Source organism: Protopterus annectens, chromosome 4.part1 (genome assembly GCF_019279795.1).
Source record: "Protopterus annectens isolate FY-2018-M chromosome 4.part1, PAN1.0, whole genome shotgun sequence".
In the NCBI taxonomy this organism is placed as follows: Eukaryota; Metazoa; Chordata; order Ceratodontiformes; family Protopteridae; genus Protopterus; species Protopterus annectens.
Window position 1 is genome coordinate 803610729 of NC_056734.1, and position 21534 is coordinate 803632262.

The window sequence follows — 21534 nt, forward strand, 5'->3', positions numbered from 1 at the left end:
GAGGAAAGTCCCTTCCCCTCAAGTTCCCTTCCAGATGTACCACCCGGTCTAAGGGACATTGCAGAGTTAGAAATCGCAAAACTACTGCAAAAAAGAGCCATTCAGCCAGTTACAATAGACCATTCAGAGCCCGGAATCTACTCAAGGTTCTTTTTGGTCCCCAAAAGACGGGAGACTTGAGACGAATATTGGATCTCAGGAGACTCAACAACTCTGTCAGGAAGAGAACATTCCCAATGGTCACTCTTCAGTCAATTCTGCCCTTCTTACAGAAGGACAACTGGATGTGCTCAATAGATCTTCAGGATGCGTACTATCACATCAAAATTCACAGACGCTCCAGGAGATTTCTCCGCTTTGGGCTGGGGTCCAGTCATTTCCAGTTCAGAGCCCTGCCCTTTGGTCTCACTACAGCCCCCAGAGTGTTCACCAAATGCATGGCAGTGGTCACGGCTCACCTGAGACGTCAAGGATTCCAGGTGTTTCCGTATCTCGACGACTGGCTCCTGTCAGCCACCACCAGGCATCAGCTTATACAAGCCAGGGATTACACAATAGACCTTTGTTCTCATTTGGGCATCTCAGTCAACTTCAAAAGTCATCCTTATCGCCCTGCCAGTCTATTACCTTCATAGGCGCAAACTTAAACACTGTTCGGATGTCAGCTACCCTTACAGAACAAAGAGTTTCAGACATTCAGACTCATGTCAGGATCATTCTGGCCAGCAAGAAAGTTCAGGCCAGAATGGTTCTAAAGGTATTAGGTCTCATGGCTGCGGCCATTACTCTTCTTCCCCTGGCTCGATTCTACATGCCTCCTTCAGTGGATGCTGTTCACACAGTGGTCATACCAGCAACTCCCAATCGTCACCAGATTCTGGTGACACAAACATGCAAAGAACATCTTGCTTGGTGGATCACATCGTCTCAGGTTCACCAAGGCAGGTGCTTTGTACCTCCGTCCCCGATAGCCACTGTCACCACGGATGCCTCCCTGATCGGGTGGGGGTCATTATCAGGGCAGGATGGTTCATGGGACGTGGCAACCGTTCGAGTACCATCTGCACATAAATGTCCTGGAGATGAGAGCAGTGCTTTTAACGTTGCAAGCCCTCAACGACTTTCTTCCCGTAGGGACAATTGCAGTCCACACAGACAACATGTCTGTAGTTTGGTATATCAACAAACAGGGCGGAACCAAGTCCTACCCTTGTGTCAAGAAGCGCTCAGACTATGGCAATGGGCGATCTCCTCTCATCGGTTTCTGGTAGCAACGCATATCCCTGGGAAAACCAACATTATAGCGGACAGATTGAGCAGAGCTATTCTCATGCCTCACGAGTGGTCTCTCAAGCAATCCATAGCGGAAGAGATTTTTCTGGAATGGGGTCGTCCATGTTGCGATCTTTTTGCTACTCCCCAAAACAGCAAATGTCCAGACTTCTTCAGCCTCTTCCCTCTATCAGGCCATCCACCCAGAGACGCTCTGACCCAGGATTGGCCCCAGGGACTTCTTTATGCCTTCCCTCCATTTCCTCTGATCCCTCAGGTGATCCAGAAAGCTACCGTTTGAGAGCCAAATTGATTCTCATTGCCCCTTACTGGCCTCGACAAGTTTGGTTCCCGTTCCTCCATCATCACCTTTTGGTGCAGCCGTGGCATCTGGACCCAGTGCCAGATCTACTGATTCACCAATCCGGTCAGCTGCACCGGTCAATCCCTTCTCTCAACCTCACAGCATGGTTGCTCCACTTCCTTCCTTAGCCAGGCTTCCTTTGATCTCTAACCCAGTTAGAGATATCATAGTAGCTTCACTAAAATCCTCTACCAGGAGGATTTACACAAGCAAATGGAAGCGTTTCTCTTATTGGGCTAAGGCCCAAAATATTGATCCTTTTACTGCCCCTGTTCAGGCAGTTCTGGACTTCTTAGCAGAGATTTTTCATGCAGGCTCCTCTTCTTCCACAGTCAGAGTTCAGTTGGCTGCTATTTCCAATTTTCATGTCGGGATAGCAGATCATAATATTATGTCCCATAGGCTCTGCAGGGCCTTCTTGAAAGGAATTTTCCTACTAAAGCCTCCAATCAGGAATCCTCCTCCTCAGTGGGATCTAAATTTAGTGCTGACATCCTTGATTCTTGGCCCCTTCGAGCCAGCTGTTTCTTGTTCCCTAAAATATCTTTCTTGGAAAACGTTATTCCTAGTGGCTATTACATCTGCCAGGAGGGTGTCTGAACTTCATGCTCTTTCGGTTCGACCCCCCTATTTGATTTTTCACAAAGACAGAGTATCTTTGAGAACTAATCCATCCTTTTTACCTAAGGTAGCTTCAAAAAACAATCTGAATCAATCCATTGATCTCCTGTATTTTTCCTAACTATTCAGATAGAGCTGAACAAAAGCTACATTATCTTGACGTCCACCGTCAGCTTAGATATTATTTGGACAGAACAAAAATTTAGAAAATCTGATCAACTTTTGTTTCCTATGCGGATAATAAAAAGGCCTTCCTGTTTCTAAAGTGACTTTGTCCAGATGGCTTTCTTCGGTCATCACTGAAATTTATACGATCAGGGGAAAACAGCTGTGCTCAAAACCTAAAGCACATTCAACTAGGAGTTTAGCTACTTCTACAGCTTTTCAAGCTAGACTGCCTTTGGACACTATTTGTGCAGCGGCCACTTGGGCCACTCCTCACACTTTTGTTTCCCATTACAAATTGGACTTGGCCTCCAGGGACAGAGCCAGTTTTGGCTCTACAGTCCTCAAGAGTTTGTTCCATTGAGCCACCCAGGATAGAGGTGCTATGGACGCGGTCCCATCAAGCAAGAATGAAGGCGAGATTGACAACTTAACATTAAGAAGTTATGTACCTACCATAACGTTCCATGTTAGTTGTCTTCTCTCGCCTTCTTTCTTGCGACCCTCCCTCCTTGCCCTGGCCTGGACAGACCTTGTATAAGAAACTATTATGCTAAAGACCATTCAGACCTGGTCCTTTTTCCATCTGTAAGTTTCTTCTTCCTTTGGGAAGTATTTTATGCTTGGTGTTATTGCCCTTTGTCAACAAACGAGATCTGGGTACTTACTGCCTTGCATCATGGGATATGGGGCTGCCTCGAGCTGGTAAAAGGAGTTCTCGAGCTAAAGCAAGTGCCGAGTCGGAGCCGAGGATCGGCTCCGAACCCATCAAGCAAGAAAGAAGGCGAGAGAAGACAACTAACATGGAACGTTATGGTAGGTACATAACTTCTTATTAACAATATTAGAAGCAGAAACATTGCCATCACAAGAAATAAAATCAGAAGGGTTGGAAACATCAGAATTACAGTTATCTAACTGATGGCCATCATGTCTATCGACTGAATTACCTCGCACATTATCATGTACATTATCAGAGGACTTCATATGAGTCATGGTAATGACATTAACATCGTTATGCTGAGTCAAAAGTCTATTAACATCATGTCCATTTACACACTGGCTATTACATGGCCACATAAAGACATGGCCCATTTTGAAGTCATTAATATCACGTAAAAGTTTGGATTTTTTCTGGAAAACAAGTTTCCTCTCAAAAGCAGCAACACCATCCAGCATACTCTCAAAAAAGGGTTCAAAACACTCACATCATATTCATTAAGTAGCCAGTTTTTTTACAATGTTTTATGATATAAAACAAATATAAAAGTCCGAGAGACGTGCTTATGCTTGTTTTGCACATGCGCTAAATTCAACATGGCTAACGAAACACTGCATACACCTAGAGTTATGGGAGAAGTCTATGATACGGTAAAATCACAGAAAGGCAGGGATATGCTAAATATCGATGGCTATCTGTTTAATTTAGAGAAAACATTACTGGTGTTGTAAACGTAAAGTTAAAGACAGGTGTAAAGGTCGGGTAATAACTCAAAAATACACTGAAGGAGAAGTCCTGTTAAAATCTACGGGACATCACCATCCCCCAGATGTCACTGAAGTAGAAAAATATGTTGCCTTTGACAGTCTAAAGCAGAGTGCTAGAGTGTGTAGGGACACACCTTCATTAGTGGTTGACGACGTTATAGCAAGCACGTCTCATGAAACAATATTGTCCTTGCCATCACGTAGATCCATGTTACAACAGGTCAATAGGGTGAGACGTAAGAATATTAAATGTTATACAAAGCTTTGTACAACCTTAGATAGTGTAGATCCTAGTAGCTGCAACTTTAAAGAGGGTACATTTCTGCAGAAACGGAAACGTGATATACATAATAATCTGCATGTCTTATTGTTTTCCACTCTTGAGAATCTATATGATTTGAGTGAATCTAAAATGTGGTTAATGGATGGAGTGTTCCTCACTAAAGCATGTTTATGTAGACGGCTATACAGCATACATGCTGTGGTGACAGTAGGAGATAACATTAAATATCTTCCATTGGTGTTCTGTCTTATGTCTAAAAAGTGCTTTAGGTCATACAACTTTATGTGGGACTGTCTGTTTGAGCTGTTAAATGATGCCAAGCTAACTGTTACTGTACAATTTATTCTGTCAGATTTTGAGCTTGCAGCTATTAAAAGCGTTAAATATAACTTCACTAACGTTATCAATAAAGGCTGTTTGTTCCACTTTGCTCAGACCGTATGGCATAGAGTGCAAATGCTAGGTCTAGCTACATTATATGTTAAATGCGTATCATTTCAGCTTTATGTGAAAAAGCTAATTGCTCTAGCATTTCTAAATGTAGATGAAGTTATTCCTGCATTTCAAAATCTTTCTAAATCATTTCCTACTTCGGGAAAGGAGTTAGTACAGTATTTCTCTGGTGTATTTGTTTTCGGCAAGCATCATAAACAGCAGACCCGCCTTAGTAATGTTGACAGGTTTCCACCTATGTTTTCTATACAGTTTTGGAATGTTTCAGATTTGAACAGGTTATGTTTACCTCGAACGCAGAACCATGTGAAGGGGTGGCATAGAAGAATTTGCTGTTTACTTGGTAGGAGAATATGTGATATCCCTTGCGTTATATCTGAATTGGTCAGGGAGCAAAACAAGGTGAATGAAACAAGAGTTAGGTTGTTGTCTGCAATACCACCTTTGCCTAAAAAGAGAAAGACATTAGAGTGCTGCTACAGGTTAGAAAGTGTCATAAAACATAAGGCTACCTACACGCAAGATGACTTCTTACGATTTGTGGCTATGTTATTGAAAGTGTAGTGCAAGACCGTTACTTTTCAGTTGTGGATAATTTAAGTATTTGCTGTTATTACGAGGTGTATTGTAGGATTGTGTTTAATAATTTGTGTTGCGTTTCACAACATGTACTTGGTTTAGGGACTTATTATTTTGTCACGTATTGTGGTGAGTGGTTAGAAAGGTATTAGTTTATTACGTGCATAGCTTTTTTTCACGCACTGGGTGCTTCGGTGTTGGCCAAACAAAATATTTTGATTATATGATTTTCGGAAATTTAGCTTTTCTATTATATACACTTTTGTTCTATATAGTTCGTTTACGTGTAATTCGACTACGTAAGCATTCGGTTAGCTAATATAGACCCAATATTACAAATAGTCCTATTATGTATTTATTTTACCTTGCTTAGGTTGTTTTTCATTTTAATAACTAAACAACATTACTTTTTCTTATTATTTGTTATCTGTGAGGCTAAATGCACTTCGCAGGTTAACAGTTTCCTTAGAAACTGCAGCAGTTGTTTACTGTTGCTATGGCAACACAAATGGAATGTGAAGAAAGTTTCACTTCTCTTAACCAACAGTACATTTTTCCCTCCTTTTTTTATATATTTGTCAATACTAAAAGGAAATAATTCAAAGGACATATGTACATGAATGGAACATTTCAGAGTTAATCACGAACATGTCCCCAATCCGAATAAGCATAATAGTGACTATCGTTAATCTAATAAATATTGTAATAACAATTAATTAAGTTCACTATTCCAATTAGTCTACCTTAAAACTAGATTATTTTAGACTATTATTTATCTGTGTATAGATAGTGAGTTATTAAATATATACAGACTATATTAGTATAGTAAATAGGAGAGAATTTAGAAAGGGAGACATCCGCAGTTAAAATAATAATGAGAAAAGAGAGAAGAAAGAGAAAGAAAAGAGAAAATTAAGAGAAAATACACATATACTATGTATGTTGATTTACAGTATAAACATTTTATGTGCTATATAACTCTCCTTCTGTGAAAGAAAGGTACCCTGTTTTAAATACCTGAGGTAATGTGAAAACTCTCATGTGCCATCTATTTTCAAAAAATATAGATAAAGATTCCAGTAGTTAGTTACCTTTGTTTTAAAATTCCAAGCAGTAAAATTGGACCTTTAAAGCAATGTTAAAACAATTCATATCATAGTACATGCTTTGAGAGATTTGGCTGTAACAGTATTAGTCTTTTACGTCTTCTTTTTGACATCTGTCCAGACATTTGTTTCTTTTGTTCTCTTGAGAGAAGGTGACATCCAGTCCATATCTTCTGGTAAAGTAATCACATTATTAGTTTTAATAAATGAAGAGGCTTCCTCTAAGTCAATAAAAGTCCTAATCTTGTTGGCATACAGTATTCTTATCTTAGCTGGGTATGCAAGTTGTGCCTTGATGTTATTTTGTTTCAGAAACTTTATCATTGGCCACACTTTTTTCCTTTGTTCCATTATTCTAGATGAATAGTCGTTATCAAATCTTATCAGGCTCTGTTTATACTTTAGAGGTACCTTCCTCCAAGCAGATCACAAAATCAGTTCCTTGTCCAAGCATGAAATAAATTTGATAATTATTGACCTAGGAGGAGAGTTTGAGTTAGTGGCAGGTTTCCCAAGAGCTCTGTGCGCCCTCTCAATTCCAAAGGAAAGTCATTCTATAAAATGTAAAAAGTCAGGGATCCAGCTTGATAAAAAGGAAATGATATTCTCACCTTCTGTGTTTTCAGGTAATCCAAAAATCCAGATGTTATTTCTCCTCTCCCTATTTTCCAAGTCATCTACTTTATTAACCAACCAAGTGTTTTGTTTAAGAAGCATTTCTTTCTTTGTTTCCTCTTCCTTAAGTCTGCTTTCTAAGTCATTTAGAGAAACCTCTATTCCTGTTATTCTTGTCTGGTGGTGTTGTAACATTTCCTTGAGGGTGTCAACCTGTTTTTGACTGCTTGTTTTAAGATTTTCTAGGTTCTCTTTAAAATCATCCATCTTCAAAGACAACTCCTGCAGGATAGATGCCATCTGTTGTAGTTCCTTCTTTAAGGCAGCATCCTGGTGAGAATTCCTTGAGTTGCTCATTTTAACAAGTGAATATATCTTCAAGCTTTTTGTCAGGAAATTATTTGTAAAACTTCACCAAAGTTTCAAATTATGTAAATTAGACCTTTATCTATAATATTTTATACTTTGAAGAAAAAAAAGAATATTTTTTTTCCTGTCTTATTTAACTAGTTATATGGCGCTCTAAAATACTGCTGCTTTCAGTTAGCCATTCACCCCCCCCCCTGCCATGTAGATTCTTGACATAGCTATAGAATGCCTTGTGGTTGTCTTTAGAATCTGCAGCGGTTTTGTTTTCATAGCGAACTTTAGAGGATTTGATGATGGATCTCGTTTTTTTGCTGAGGCTAACAAAGGAGTTTTTCCAGTCCTGGGACTTCACCCCTTTTCTGCAACAGTCTTTTCCTTCTGTTGTAGAGTTTGTTTATAGTGGGGGACCACCAGATTGGCTTCCTTTTTTTGGAGGAGAGCATCTTGGTTCTGTTTGGTATGGCCTGCTCCATGCACTTGTATGTGCTCATACAGTGCATTGGTGTATGATTCAGCAGTCATGCACCTATTTTCCATTTGCATGGGTGTTGTGAAGTTAGCCACCTCTATTTTTAGAAGCCCAAAATTGGCTTTGGAGAAGTTTTTTTATGGTGGTTTCCTTTGGGGGGGGTGAGGGTGGGATGTGCATATCCATGGTGATTAGCTTGTGGTCAGATTTGACCAGGGAGGAGTTGATTACTGGTGTAGAGCAATGTTCACCCATGTTAGTAATAACCACGTCAAGGATGTTTCTACCTCTGGTGGGGGTAAGAATGAGTTGGTCCAGGGCATTGGAATTAATGAATTCCATAAGACATTGAGCAAGTGTGTTGATACATGAGTAATTTTCCCAGTTAATGGAGGGGTAGTTAAAGTCTCCCAGTATAAGGGTAGTGGGTTGTACCCTAATATTTTCCAGTGTGTTTAGGAATGTGGAGTGGGAGTCTTGAGACATGATGGGGGATCTATAGCAGGCTACAACCTGGATTGCAGTTTTACCCAGTGTTAGTTGTACCTGAAATATCTCTGATGCGTTATGTTGGCCTACTAGTCTGGAGGTGTGCATATTCTTTATGAATATGGTGATACTACTGCCTTTAGTGCTTCAGTCCAGGTTTAAGGGCCGAAAGGTGTGGTATGAATTATAGCCTGGTAGTGCTGGGGTGCTCTCTGGGGCCTTGAACCAGGTCTCGGTCACTGCACAGATGTTGATGTTCTCCATTTTAAGGAGTGCTTCAAGTGAGTGCATTTTGAGATTTAGACTTCTAGTGTTGTTCTAGCATAACCCTCAGATTTCGTTTGCTTGTAGTTGTTTCAGTGGTAATTTTGTCTTTAGGACATTGCCTAAAAAAGGGACTGTAGGAGTGGCAAGAGCCTTGGCCAGTATCCGGAATCCCTGGGGTGACAGATTCAGGCCATCTCTGGCAATGCATCGAGGTCTGTCAATCATGTCATCCCAGGCAGATGGATACTGGATCCCCTTAAAATGATACCAGAAACTTAGCCAATTGTTGAAGTCAGTCATTTTCTGCTTGTACTGTGGTATCATTCTGGGTGATGGTAGGATGCTACTCAGAGCTAGGGTCATACCTGCCTGGGCTACAAGATCAGAGAGCTGTTGTATGTCTCTGTTCATGTAGTCCAGGGAGGTATGTCTCAGGTCATTCACACCAACATGGACAATGAAAGAGTCATATTTGTACCTGTTGTGGAATGACCTAAGTGCTTGCGTTATGTGGCAGATCCTGGCACCTGACAGGCACCTGACCATAATGTTCTTCTTATTCAACCTAGTGAGTGAGACATCAGTGTGGACCTTCTCCCTCCTGGAGTTGGGGTATTTTCTCCAAGGACTCCTATACTGTCTCCTCCTTTGACTTCCACCAGAGCTTCGGAGCCTAGCACTTCAATCTCCCCAGTACCAGCTGTTCCGGTGCTGTTAGGCATCCCTACCTCAGCACCAGATGTTGCTCTGACTTCTTGGAACTGACAGATTCTCTGGGCCGAGACTCAACTGCTGGTTGTGAGGATCTCAGACTGGCACCTGTTTTTTATGCAGAATTTACCTTGGCTGTCTGGACTTTGTCCTTCCCAGGCTCTTGCTTCAGAGGGCAGACTCTCGGAGTGGGATGTGACCTTATTTATTTATTTATTTATTTATCATTTGTTGACCGGGAAAGTCCGACTAGGTTCCACAGAGCCTGTTTTCAGCAGAGGCCCGGGGAGAAATGCTCCAGATGCATGTCTTTGGAATGTGGGAGGAAACCGGAGTACCCAGAGGAAACCTACACGAACACAGGGAGAACATGCAAACTCCACACAGAAGGCACCCCAGCCGAGAATCGAACCGGAGAACCTCTTGCTATGAGGCGACAATGTTAACCGCTGCACCACTGTGCCACTCAACTTGTTTCCAAAGTAGTTTTTTCAGTTCTGGGCTCCAACTCTTCTTCGAGGGGGTCCTCCCTTCCAGGGTATGGAGAGAGCTTTAGCCTGTGAAGGCTCTCAGTTGGTTTGTTCTGCAATGGTGTGCCACATTACCATATATTCTGGTCCAGAGCTGACATCAATCTCCATGATAGGACAGTGAGCACTGAAGCTTCAAGTTACCTCTGTACAGGGTGCTTCTTCTTTGGAGTATTTCCTCTGAAATCCCTGCTGAGGAACACCACCCCCCCCATAAGAAGGCATGCAAGAGGAAGCACCTAGATTCCCTGGAAGAATCTGTCACTGAGGACATGGATTTCGATGAAGGAGAAGGTTCCACCCCAGTCACCCCCCTGCAGATGCCCCCTTTGGAGACATCCTAGAGATTCTCAAGCTGAGGGTTAACTGGAAGTCCTAAGATCTGACCTCAGAGGAATCCGTGTATTTGCAGGTGTTCGGTGCTCAACCATCTACTTCCTGGGTGACCCCACCCACTTACGATCTTATTAAGCTGATCGCTCAGCAGGCTTAGAAGGCCCATGGCTCCATAGAGCCTATTTCCTGGAGACCAGACAAAATTTTATCTCCTCCTCCAATATTGGACCAAGAGATTAGGAGTAGATGCCATGGTGGTAGCGGCTTCCACCAAGAAGGAACTTGTCGATGACAGTTCCACTGTCCATCCTCCTAGCCGGGAGTGTAGGATGATGCAGATTGGAAAGCAGGTCTATGCTTCATCAAACTTCACACTCAGGTCTTTGAATTTCATGGCACGTTTTACCAGACTCCAGAGAGATCTGATTAAGGAGTTATCGGATACTTGCGCGGGAGCAGTGTCTGACAAGGTGCAGGATAAGGTCATCTCTCAGCTGGCCAACCTGGAGTCTATATCAAATTCATCCATGCGGATCATTGCACATGCAGCTGAGGTACGACCAGAGCAGCAGGCTCAGGAGATGTCATAAGACACCATGTCTGGATGTGCTTGTGTGAATTTGTGGAGCTTTTCAAGTCTTCCTTCGTCAATGCTCCTTTTGACGGATCATCCTTGTTAGGCCCCAAAGTAAAGGACAAACTAGCCAGGTGTGAAAAGGATGGAAAGACCTTGTATGCTGTGGGCATTTGTTTTTCTTCTCCTCAGCAATATTACCCCAGGAATCAGTGGAGTGGAAAGATGTGGTTCAAGAAGTCCTAAGGGCCTTTCCAGGATATACATGGTGATAGCTTCCCTCTTGGCAGAGGGGGAGCTCAAACAAAAGATGCTGACACCACGGCAGAGGTGGCCTGTAAAACCTGGGCTATAGTGACCCCTTCTCTGGACAACCCTACCAGTGCTCCTGAAAGGAGGCCAAATTTCTTACCTCTGGAAGCAGTTAGGGAAAGGTTCTCACTGCACTCGACAGCCTGGTGACAAATAAACTCTGATACTTGGGTGCAGAGCATCATTGCCAGAAGCTATCATATGCCTTTCACCCTTTTCCTGAGATCACTGAGGAAAAAATCCCAGATGTTCCACCCAATCAGAGGGATCAAGCAGCCATAGAGGTTCAAAAGCTGCTAGAAAAAAAGAGTCCTGCAAGAAGTACCACCAGAGCAGATACAATCTGGATTTTATCCAGGTTCTTTTTAGTGCCAAAGAAGACGGAGGCCGATATTGTACCTCAGCCTTCTGAACAAGTTTGTTCGGCAGACAAAATTCCAGATGGTCATGGTTCAGTTTATTCTCCCCTTTCTAGGGGAAAATGGGAGAATGATTGGATGTGCTCTATAGACCTTCATGATGCGTATTACCACATAAAGATGGATATATGCTCAAGTAGGTATGACTCTTTTGGCTAGGTGCCAGTCATTATCAATTCAGGCCACTGCCATTTGGCCTCACAACAGCCCCCAGAGTGTTCACCAAATGCATGGCAGCAGTCATGGCTTACTTGAGGCTACACGGATTCTGGGTGCTTCCTTATCTAGACAACTGGCTCCTCACTGCCCCTACCAGGCATCTACTGCATCAAGCCACAGACTTCATCATGCACTTGTTCAGTGCCCTGGGCATAACAGTCAACAACAAAAAGTCACAGCTCTCTCCTACTCAGGACCTAGAATTCATAGCAGCCCACCTCAACACAGTTTCGTGTATAGCTTCTCTACTCTTTCACAGGCTCCAAAAGATAAGGTCTCAAGTACAGCTCATTCCAGTAAACAACAAAATGCCTGCTCTACTTGTCCTTCAAGCTCTATGATCTATGGTGGTGGCCATCACCTTGGTTCACTTGGCGAGATTTCACATGAGGATACTTCAATGGCTTCTGGCCTCCCAGTGGTCCATTCTATCTCATCTGATGACTCACCCAATATTAATAACAGGAACATTGCAGAAAGGATCTATCCTGGTGGATGCAGTCAGAAGAAATTCTAATGGGTCGTCCCTTTGTTCCCCAGCATCCCAAGGCCATAGTGACCATGGCACCTCCCAGATGAGGTGGAGGAGCATTATCAGGGTAGAGCAGTCACTTTGTCTTCACAAGAGGCCAATTTGCACATCAATGTCTTGGAAATGAGAGCAGTGCTGCTAGCATTGCAAGCCTTTCAATCTGCTCTTCCTCTGGGAAGAGTTGCAGTTCAGTCAGGCAACTTTAATCAGTTGTATGGTACATCAACAAACAGGGTAGAACCAAATCCTAACCCCTTTGCCGGGAAGCTCTCAGAGTGTGGCAAAGGGTGATATCTTCCAACCCCTTTCCTGTGGCAACACATATCCTGAGGAGTTCAATCATGGTAGTGGACAAGCTGAGCACACACATTGTACTGGCTCACGAGTGGTCTCTCAATCTCAAAGTAGAAAAGGAAAGCTTTCACAGATGGGGACAACCTTGCTGTGATCTCTTTCCCTCCCCAACGAACAACAAGTGCAGCAGCTACTTTGCCCTAATCCCCCCTCAGGGGGAGTTCCCAAGTGATGCTCTCCTTTTTGATTGGCCCTCAGGTCTCCTTTACGCCTTTCCCCCATTTCCTCCATACCCTTCTTCCTAAAGAAAGCCCAAAGGTTGTGAAGTAAAGTGATTCTCATTGCTCCCTTCTGGCCCAGGCAAATTTGGTTCCCCTTTCTATGGCCTCCCTTGATTCACCATCTGTGGATTCTGGACTCAATTCCAGACCTGCTCTCTCACCTGCAGGGATTGGTGCACCCAGATATGCGCACTGTCAAGCTCACAGCTTGGTTCCTCCATTTCTGTTAATCACCAGACAGAATAATATAACTTTCCCAATAAAAAAAAGATTCTTCTGGCCTCCCATAGGCCTTCCACCAGGAGACTCTATTCCAGCAAATGGAAGAGATTTTCAGTTTGGGCCTCTGAAAACAATTTAGATCCCTTTTCAGCAGCTGTTGAAAAAGTTTTGCAATTTTTAGCTGCTCTGTTTGACCAAGGAGCCTCTGGATCCACCATTAGAATCCAATTAGCTGCCATTTCCAATTTCCACAACGGCTATGACGACCATCTTTTAATTTCCCATCGCCTGTGCAAGGTCTTTCTCAAAGGTGCCTTACATCTAAAACTTCAATTCAAAGATCCCTTAGCTTTGTGGGATCTCACCTTGGTTTTGCAATCTTTAGTATTATCTCCCTTTGAACCAGCCGCTACTTGCCATCTTAAATTCCTTTCCTGGAAAACTATTTTACTAGTAGCCATCATTTCTGCCAGAAGAGTCTCTAAGATCCAGGCATTATGTGCGAAACCCCGTATATCATCTTTTATAAAGACAGGGTATTATTGAGAACTAACCCTTCCATTCTTTCTAAGGTGGTCTCTGAATCCAATATTAATCAAACTATTTAATTACCAGTTTTCTTCCCCAAGTTTTCCAACAGAGGTGAATATTGCGTATACTTACTGGACATACATAGGAAAGTACGTTTTTACCTGAACAGGACTAAAGCGTTCAGGAAATCAGATCAATTGTTCATTTCCTTTTCTGGTCCAACAGTGGGACAAGCTGTATCAAAACTGACTTTATCTAAATGGCTGAGAGACTGTGTTACATTTATTTATGCACATAACAACCAAAAGTTACCTGCGCCTGTTAAAGCGCATTCAACCACATCAGTTGCCACATCAGCAGTTTTTCATTCAAAAGCTTCTATGGATGAAATTTGTGCAGCTGCAACTTTGGCTATGCCTCATACCTTTATCACTCATTACAAATTGGATATGGTCTGCAGGGGAAGAACATTCTTTGGCTCTATGGCTTCTACCATTGTAACTTTAACTAGGTTCTAATCCAAAATCCTACAATGTTTATACTCTAGCCATTAGGTCCATAAGAGAATGCTACATTACCAAAGCTTTTGGAAATCAGCTATCATGGCCCATCTACAAAAAGGCGGCTTACTATTGGTTATAGCAACTTCATATACACAACACTACTCCAGCCTTATACAAACTGTTCAAGAAATACATTTATTTTCAACTTATAAAGCACTTGAGTGATTACAACATCCTTTCAAGCTCACAGCATGTCTTTTGCCAAGGATATGGAATAGAAGGTATACTACTAACCTTTAAAAATAAATACAAAACCCGATCAGGGTAAATTTATAGGAAACAATTTTCCTGACTTATCAAAAGCCAGTGATACAATTCGCCATCATGTTGTCCTCTGCAAAACTGTTAACTATAATCTTACTTAAAGTTTACCAGCTAGTTATATGATAGAATACAAGCAGTCAGAAAGTTATAAGTAGCCTCTGCACCTCTTTTTGTAATTTTTAGTGTATCTCAGAGTTCCATCCTTGAATGTGGACTGCTTCTCTTTTACCGTCTTTGTTAATTAACTGGCATCTTTTTTTGTCAACTGACTTCTCTTATTTAGTATGTTGATGAGTCCATTCTCTTATATTCATCTAAACTAAAGCATCTGCAAAAACTCAGGTTTATACTTTAGTATCACAAACTGCAATGCTGTTTACCCAAGAACCTTATATTTAGATGTTGATCTTTAGCTTGAAAGAACAGCTCAATCAAGCTGTTAGGTGCTATCTTGAATCATGACTTAATATACAGCAAATGCATTAATTAATACAACCATCCTCCTCACTTATTAAAAACTTGACATGCTATGCCATCATTTCATGACCACATGAACTTAGCTCACAGAAAAAAGCTTTGCTATTACCCAGTTATGTCCATAAACATAATGTAGTAAATGGAGCACAGTGATTACACTCTGACATCTGCAAAAAGACAAATCCATTAAGCCCTTCCATAGTGGGAGACCTGATCATAACAAATGTTTAACACCCCCCTGCTGCACTTGTTAAGATTGGTTATCACACTAGGCAGTTAAAGCAACCAGTACTGATGAGCAAATGATAGGGGCAGAATAAAAAAAACAGATGTGTCTGTCTGCTGTGTTGGTTATGTGTATCTGACTTTCTGTAACATTAGACAGTGTATTACTACCTTTCTGACAGCTTTGAAAGCCAGCAAAACACTTAGTTTTTTTTTACTATAACTGATAGTACATGGAGCAGATAATGCGAGGAAGAATTTTGATTGGGTCACTTTCAAGATGAATTTCTTGGCATCCATGTGTCTCAAACAGATAATAAGCCGGTTATGATCAGCAACCTGCTCATAATCCTCTACTTTGACTTACAAATTACAGCAGGCATATGACAGAGTACCTGTTTTGTCTCTGACCATTTCTGCCAAAAGACACCATTGCATTTTTTGAAGACCAGCAAGTGGCCTGAAATGAAGCACCTCCTGATGATCAGCAATCTTAGAATGGCTTACTTAACATTTTACCAGCTAGATAATCTCTCCTTTAAAACCTTTGATTACTCACTTTGCCTCGTAAGCCATTACCTCAACAGACTTAACTCATAACATCACAGACAGTCTAGTTTACAACAGTGATTTGCAAATTTTCAGATATTGTGGCATACCATATGCTGTAAGCCAAACTGCCCACAAATTCTCCTTCAAGAAGGAACTCAGATATTTCAGTCTGTCCTGGAACTGCAACTGCAGTAGGAGCATAATTCACTAAATATATTCTTGCGGCATGATCCTCCTTTCCTCTCTTCCTACAGGCAAGCAAATAACCAGAAGTAGTTTAGGTAACTGGACATCCCCTTCCATAAATTACCTAAAAACTCTTCTGTATAAATAATGTGCATTTACTTGTTCATAGGTTCATAGGTGTTTACTAGGCTAATGACCGCAAGGACCTTTGAAAGCCTAGCCATGCATCCCAAATCTCTGAGACGTTCTTTTTGTTATATAATATGCTTTATCTGTGCATCTCTCTGTCCTGAAAGTTGCTACATAATGTAAATATACTGCATATCACTACACAGAAGACTGTTTACTATATATCACTGAGCATAATTCATTAACTGCATAAATATAAGTACAGTTGTGATTTCAAATTACAAACTATAGCTTCTCTCCTTTGGCTTCAGCTGAGCATATGTTACGCCCATTCTGAAGTTTCTAGTCATCAGAAAGTAATAAATAATTAAATGTATTTGTGATTGCTGTTGTTTTGCCTAAAGAAATTAGATATCCTTTATTTCATCACTGTTGATTGCCCCCTAATTGCTTTCAGCTGAAGGGTTTTCCTAGTATATATGAATAGTAGCTTCTCTTGTTCCATGATACATAAAGACAAGACAGAAAAGCGATAGGCCTTTTCAAGTTACAGCCAGCAGAGCAGTCTGCTTACTTCATTTCTGAATGATCTGTCTGTAATTTGCAAGCTATGGCCATGTGTTCTGAAGTCATTTTGGTCAAAAGAAGAGGTGATAATTCAAAATTAAGTTACATTGAGATATTAGAGGAAGAGGTACATAAAGGCCAAGAAGTAAGTAAACATTTGCATCTTTACATCTTTGTGTGAGACAGAAATGTGTAGCCTACAGTTTATTGTTGTAGGTAAACATGACATTGTAAACAGGAGAACATTACTGTAAGTGCATTATCAGTTACATGTTGGAAACAAACAGTAGTAAGAGTGACTTTGAACCCACCTGTATTGTAAATTAATGGGGCAGATTCAAAGCTGTTGATTTAATTGTGGCAATTTTACAACTAATTAAAATATAAATTCTGTCTCCTTCTGAAAACTGCCTATCTGCTGTAGTATCTGCCCAGTTAACTGCAGTGACACCAGTGGTTAAAATACATTGCAATATTTTCTTGTATTTTATTTGTACTTATTTTGAATGGTTCATATAGAAAGTATACCTTAGTTTAGTCATGTAAATGAAACAAACAGAACCTGTATGGTATCTGCGGTTTTACTTGTAATGTTGGAAAGGCATTGGTTATACAATCTTAAATACATATCAGTGGTCCTTTTTGGGTATGTCACTTAACATTTATATTTCTGTTTAACACTTGTCTTAAACATTGAACAAACAGGTAAAACTACTTCAGCAAGTAGCAAAATAAAACGAAAAATATAATTTAACAAATAGTTGCATAAGTTTGTAAGATTTATTATGTAGGAAATTTTTTTTGCTTTCACTTTTATGTTATGATATTATCACTGTAAGGCATCTGCACGGTAGTGAAGCAAAATGAATCCTTTTTCTGTGCTCAGTGTACAACAGTGTTGAAGCAGAATAATGAAACTGTTGCAAACACCATCTGTTAGGGCAGTGTGTGTATGCAATAATATTATGTCATCTGATGGTTTTAATGTTTAAGAAATAATCCACCACTGTATGTGTGTATATCAGGATTTACCCATAGTTAGTATGGTTTGATCATAAGAGTGGAGCCCAAATGATTAAACAAGGCCAATTGTGGTTAAATCCTGATATACTAACACACATGAGTGGATTGTAACTATTAAACAATGACATTATTTAAGAAAGAAATTGCTTACCTTTCTTAAATAATACCTTTGTATAACGGCACTTCAGTCTTCTTCCATTTTGTCTTCTTAGGCTAATGTATTGTGCATGTATATGGGACTTGTGTTCCCACGATTGCACAGTACATCAGTGCAGTGCATAAGAAACAACAGAGAAAAGAGAATCTTCACTGCTTTTTTTTTTTTTTGTTTTAAAAAAATCAAGGTTTTAATAGGGACAGAGCAGAAATCCAAGGAAAATCAGTATGTTTCTACTTCTTTAGTTTTGTAGAATGCGCCTGATTTTTCTCATATTTTGCTCAGTCCCCCAGCATAAACCAACAGAAAGTCTGGCAGTGGCCAGACTTTTTTTCTACTGGTATATGCTCGATTTACAGTGGGCACACTGGTTGGGCTGTTGAATCAGTGTGCACATTTTAAAATACTAATGACCTCTTACTGCATAATATATAATATACAAAGAGAGGCAGAGAATATTTTCCTAATCTATAGAGTACAGGTAAGACTATGTTAGAAGTACTGCATGCTGTTCTGGAATATGTACCTGAAGGAATACATTAACTCAGTTGAGCGTAATGAGAAATGAGTAAAATTATTTGGTCATTAGGGAGAAAGGTATAAGAAGAGAGACTGAGGACACTGAATGTGTATAATTTAGAGGACAGAAATAACAGTGAAGGCATGAATTGGACCTAAATGTTCTACAGAATCCTTAACGGAAGGAAAGGAAAAATAAGATCAGAAGATAACGGGGCAAGGAAACATAGCCAGTGTTTGAGACTATATCATATTATGAAGTTGTTATGCTTAAAATGAAGAGAGAGATTTGCAGAATAAATGGTGGTGCCATGGAATGCCCATGCTCCATAGATACTAAAACATGATTCTTGTGTGGAATCTGAGAGGATGGGAGGGACTAAAAATACTGAGAAGGATGGACAAGGTAGTTTCTTAGAATAGCTCTTGTTTGGACAGCTTTGCTAACAATAGATCTGATTATGTCAATCTTCATTCATTCCTGACTGTTGGGTCTCAGTTCTGTCCTCAGAACTGAATCGGCCGTTGTAACAAGCTCGCACCAGCCAGAAACTCTCAAGCTAGGGCTACCCATAGAAGCTCTTCCCTTCTCCTCAGATCTCATTTGTCGCATAGAGATGTTAAGTTGTCCATCTCGCCTTCATTCTTGCTGGATGGGTTCGGAGCCGACCTCGGCTCCGAATCGGCCACTCTAAAAGCTCGAGAGTTGGTTCCACCGGCTCGAGGCTCCCCTTATATCCCACAATGCTAGGCGGTATTACCTCAGATCTCGTTTGCCGCTACAGCTATCGAGACGTGTTGCTTCAACCGGCTTCAGGTGAGTGTAGAAAATAGTTTAAAAAAGTTACAAAACCCCTTTAAATTAGTTTTCCTTACAGTATCCCCTTATTTTAAAGGATTTTTATTCCTTCTTCCTTATTCTTTCCCCATTTTTTACCACAAGAACTTATAGTTCTTCCCTTAGGCCTTTTGGGCCCTCCCATCTCCCCTTGGAGTGTATGTGTTTTTTTGTAGGGACTTTTATAAAATTTAAAACTATCTAAATTTATTTAGTTTAAGTTAGTTTTATTTAGTGTATAGTGTAATTGGTGTGTTTGTGCTTGTGTGTGGTTACACTTGTTCCTTGATATGTCCAAGGATTCAAAGGTCTCAGGCTTCAAGAAGTGTGACTCGTGCTGTCAGAAAATGTCTCTGACAGACGGTCACACTTCTTGTGTGTACTGCCTGGGACCTTTACACCTGCAGGACTCTTGTGCTGTATGCCATGGCTTCAGCCCTAGAGTCCTGCAGGAAAAAGAACAAGCTTATTTTACGGGCTTGTTAAAGCCTGAGGGTCCCCGACTGCATCTTCGGCAAACCCTCTAAGGCTTCTAGGTCTTCGGCTCCAGGTACTGAGTCGGCACCTAAGACTTCTAAGTCTACTCCTGCATCGGCTCTGGCTGGAGCCGATGAGACTCTAACTTCCACTTCGGTGGTTCCCTCGGCTCCGGCCGGAGCCGAGGTTTTGGAAATTACGCCGGCTCGATCAGGCTTTGAGCCGACATCTAGAAGAGGTCAAGGTCACCGTCCCTCGGCTCCGTTCATTCGGCTCCAGCTTCTCCCCTGCTGTCTGAACGGAGCCATAGATCGCACTCCTCTAGGTCTTTGAGGCTTTCGGACCATGACCTTCAGAGGGTAGTGAGTCGACTTCTTAAGTCCGAGGCACTGGCCCAGATGCTTCAGAGCCCGACTCATCAGTCGATGCTCAACCCTATTTCTCAGAATATTCCTCCTCCGACTCCTTTGAGCTCGGAGCCGGGGCGTTTCGGACCCGAGACTGTGATACCGTCGGAGCCGATACAATTGTCTTCGGCTCCATCGTCGGCTCCGATTTCTTCCTTGGAAGAATCTCGGCGCCGGACTTCCCTCGTCGGCTCCGAGGGGGTGAGTGGCATCGGACCCTTGTCCGACCTCGCTCTCCCTCTCGGTGCTTCGGCGCTGGCTTCAGCGCTGGTGAGTTCGGCTCCAACATCGGCCTCGGAGCCATCGCTGTCGGTGCCGAGGGAGGTTTTCAGCTTTTCGGAGCGGGGACCTCTGGCTCTGCCTGACAGAGGTGCGTTCGAGGTCATGCGGAGTGTGTTGGAACCTGGTTCAACTCCACAGTCGGCTCCGTCCGCCCCTCCCTCTTTGGTGCCTCAGGTTATGTCTACTCACTCCCTCATCCCAGACCGCAGAGAGCCAGCTCCTCACGAATCCCCTGTGGGGATCTCATCCTCTTCCGAGGCCTCTCCTGAATTGGCAGGGGAGCCCCCTAGGAAGAGAAAGTGTAAGAGGAAGCACATAGACTCACCTGAGTCTGTCACCTCTGACACAGATTTAGAGGATTCCGAGGGTTCCCCCCGTTCCCCTTCTGAAGATGTCTCCTTTGCAGACATTCTAGAGATCCTGAAACAGAGGGGAAATTGGCCAGCCCTTAACCCTTCGGAACATGAATCTGTGTATCTTGAGGCATTTGGCTCTCGCCCTTCCACCTCCTGGGTGTCCCCCCCTTTGACCCCCTCATGCAGGTGGTAGCTAAAAAGGCTTGGACGGCTCCTGACTCTGTGGACCCCACCCCCAGGAGACCTTCAAAGTTTATCACAGCACCAGCAGATAAACAATTTCTCACTAAGGGAGTTTCTGTGGATGCTATGGTGGTAGCTGCCGCCACTAAGAAGGAGCTAGCTGATCCTTCGGTGCCTGTCCATCCTCCTAACAAGGAATCTAGGTCTATGGACAGGTACGGGAAGCGGATGTTTTCGTCAGCGACCTTTGCTATGCGTTCGCTGAACTACCTCTGCCATTTCACTCATCTTCAAAGAGACTTGATCAAGGAAGCGAGTGAGATGTTGAAGGACCCTACAGCTGCGGGTTTTCAGGACAAGATGAATGCTCAGCTGGTTACCCTAAACTCTATAGCTAACTCCTCCATGCGCCTCCTTTCATATGCGGCTGATGGAGCAAGCAGAGCCACAGGGACAGGTGTGGCCTTACGCCGGCATGCCTGGATGCGGCGTAAGGTTTGATGGATCATCCCTTTTTGGTCCTCAAGTGAAAGAAACCTTGACAAGGTGCGAGACAGATGGCAAAACTCTTTCTGCTGTCGGAGTCCGTTTTTCTACTCCTTCTAGACCTTACCCCAGAGGCCAGAAAAGTGGAAAGATGTGGTTCCGCAAACAATCTCAAGGGACTTTGCCTGACGCACAGAGTCAGTTCCCCTCTAGAGGCAGAGGGGGGAACAATAATGGTAGACGTCACCCTAGAGGCAGGGGGGGTCCGCAGAACCAGGGCAATCGAGAAACCTTTTCCGATAAGCCCTTCCAGCACCCCTGAGGTGTTGCCCGACTGTCCAC

General features: G+C 42.3%; 1 protein-coding gene across 3 annotated transcripts in view; it reads left to right on the forward strand.

The window, feature by feature from the left end:
* Positions 1-21534, forward strand: part of MINDY4B (MINDY family member 4B) — a 1400689-nt gene that overhangs the window by 73430 nt on the left and 1305725 nt on the right. Inside the window, exon 1 of one of the 3 annotated variants that reach the window (XM_044070563.1) lies at positions 16427-16609. The exons of the other annotated variants lie outside the window; for them this stretch is intronic. Within the exon in view, the coding sequence (XP_043926498.1) occupies positions 16508-16609 (102 nt within the window). The 5' untranslated portion in view covers positions 16427-16507. Of the gene's footprint in view, positions 1-16426; positions 16610-21534 lie in introns of those variants that run through there. 3 annotated transcript variants of the gene reach the window in all.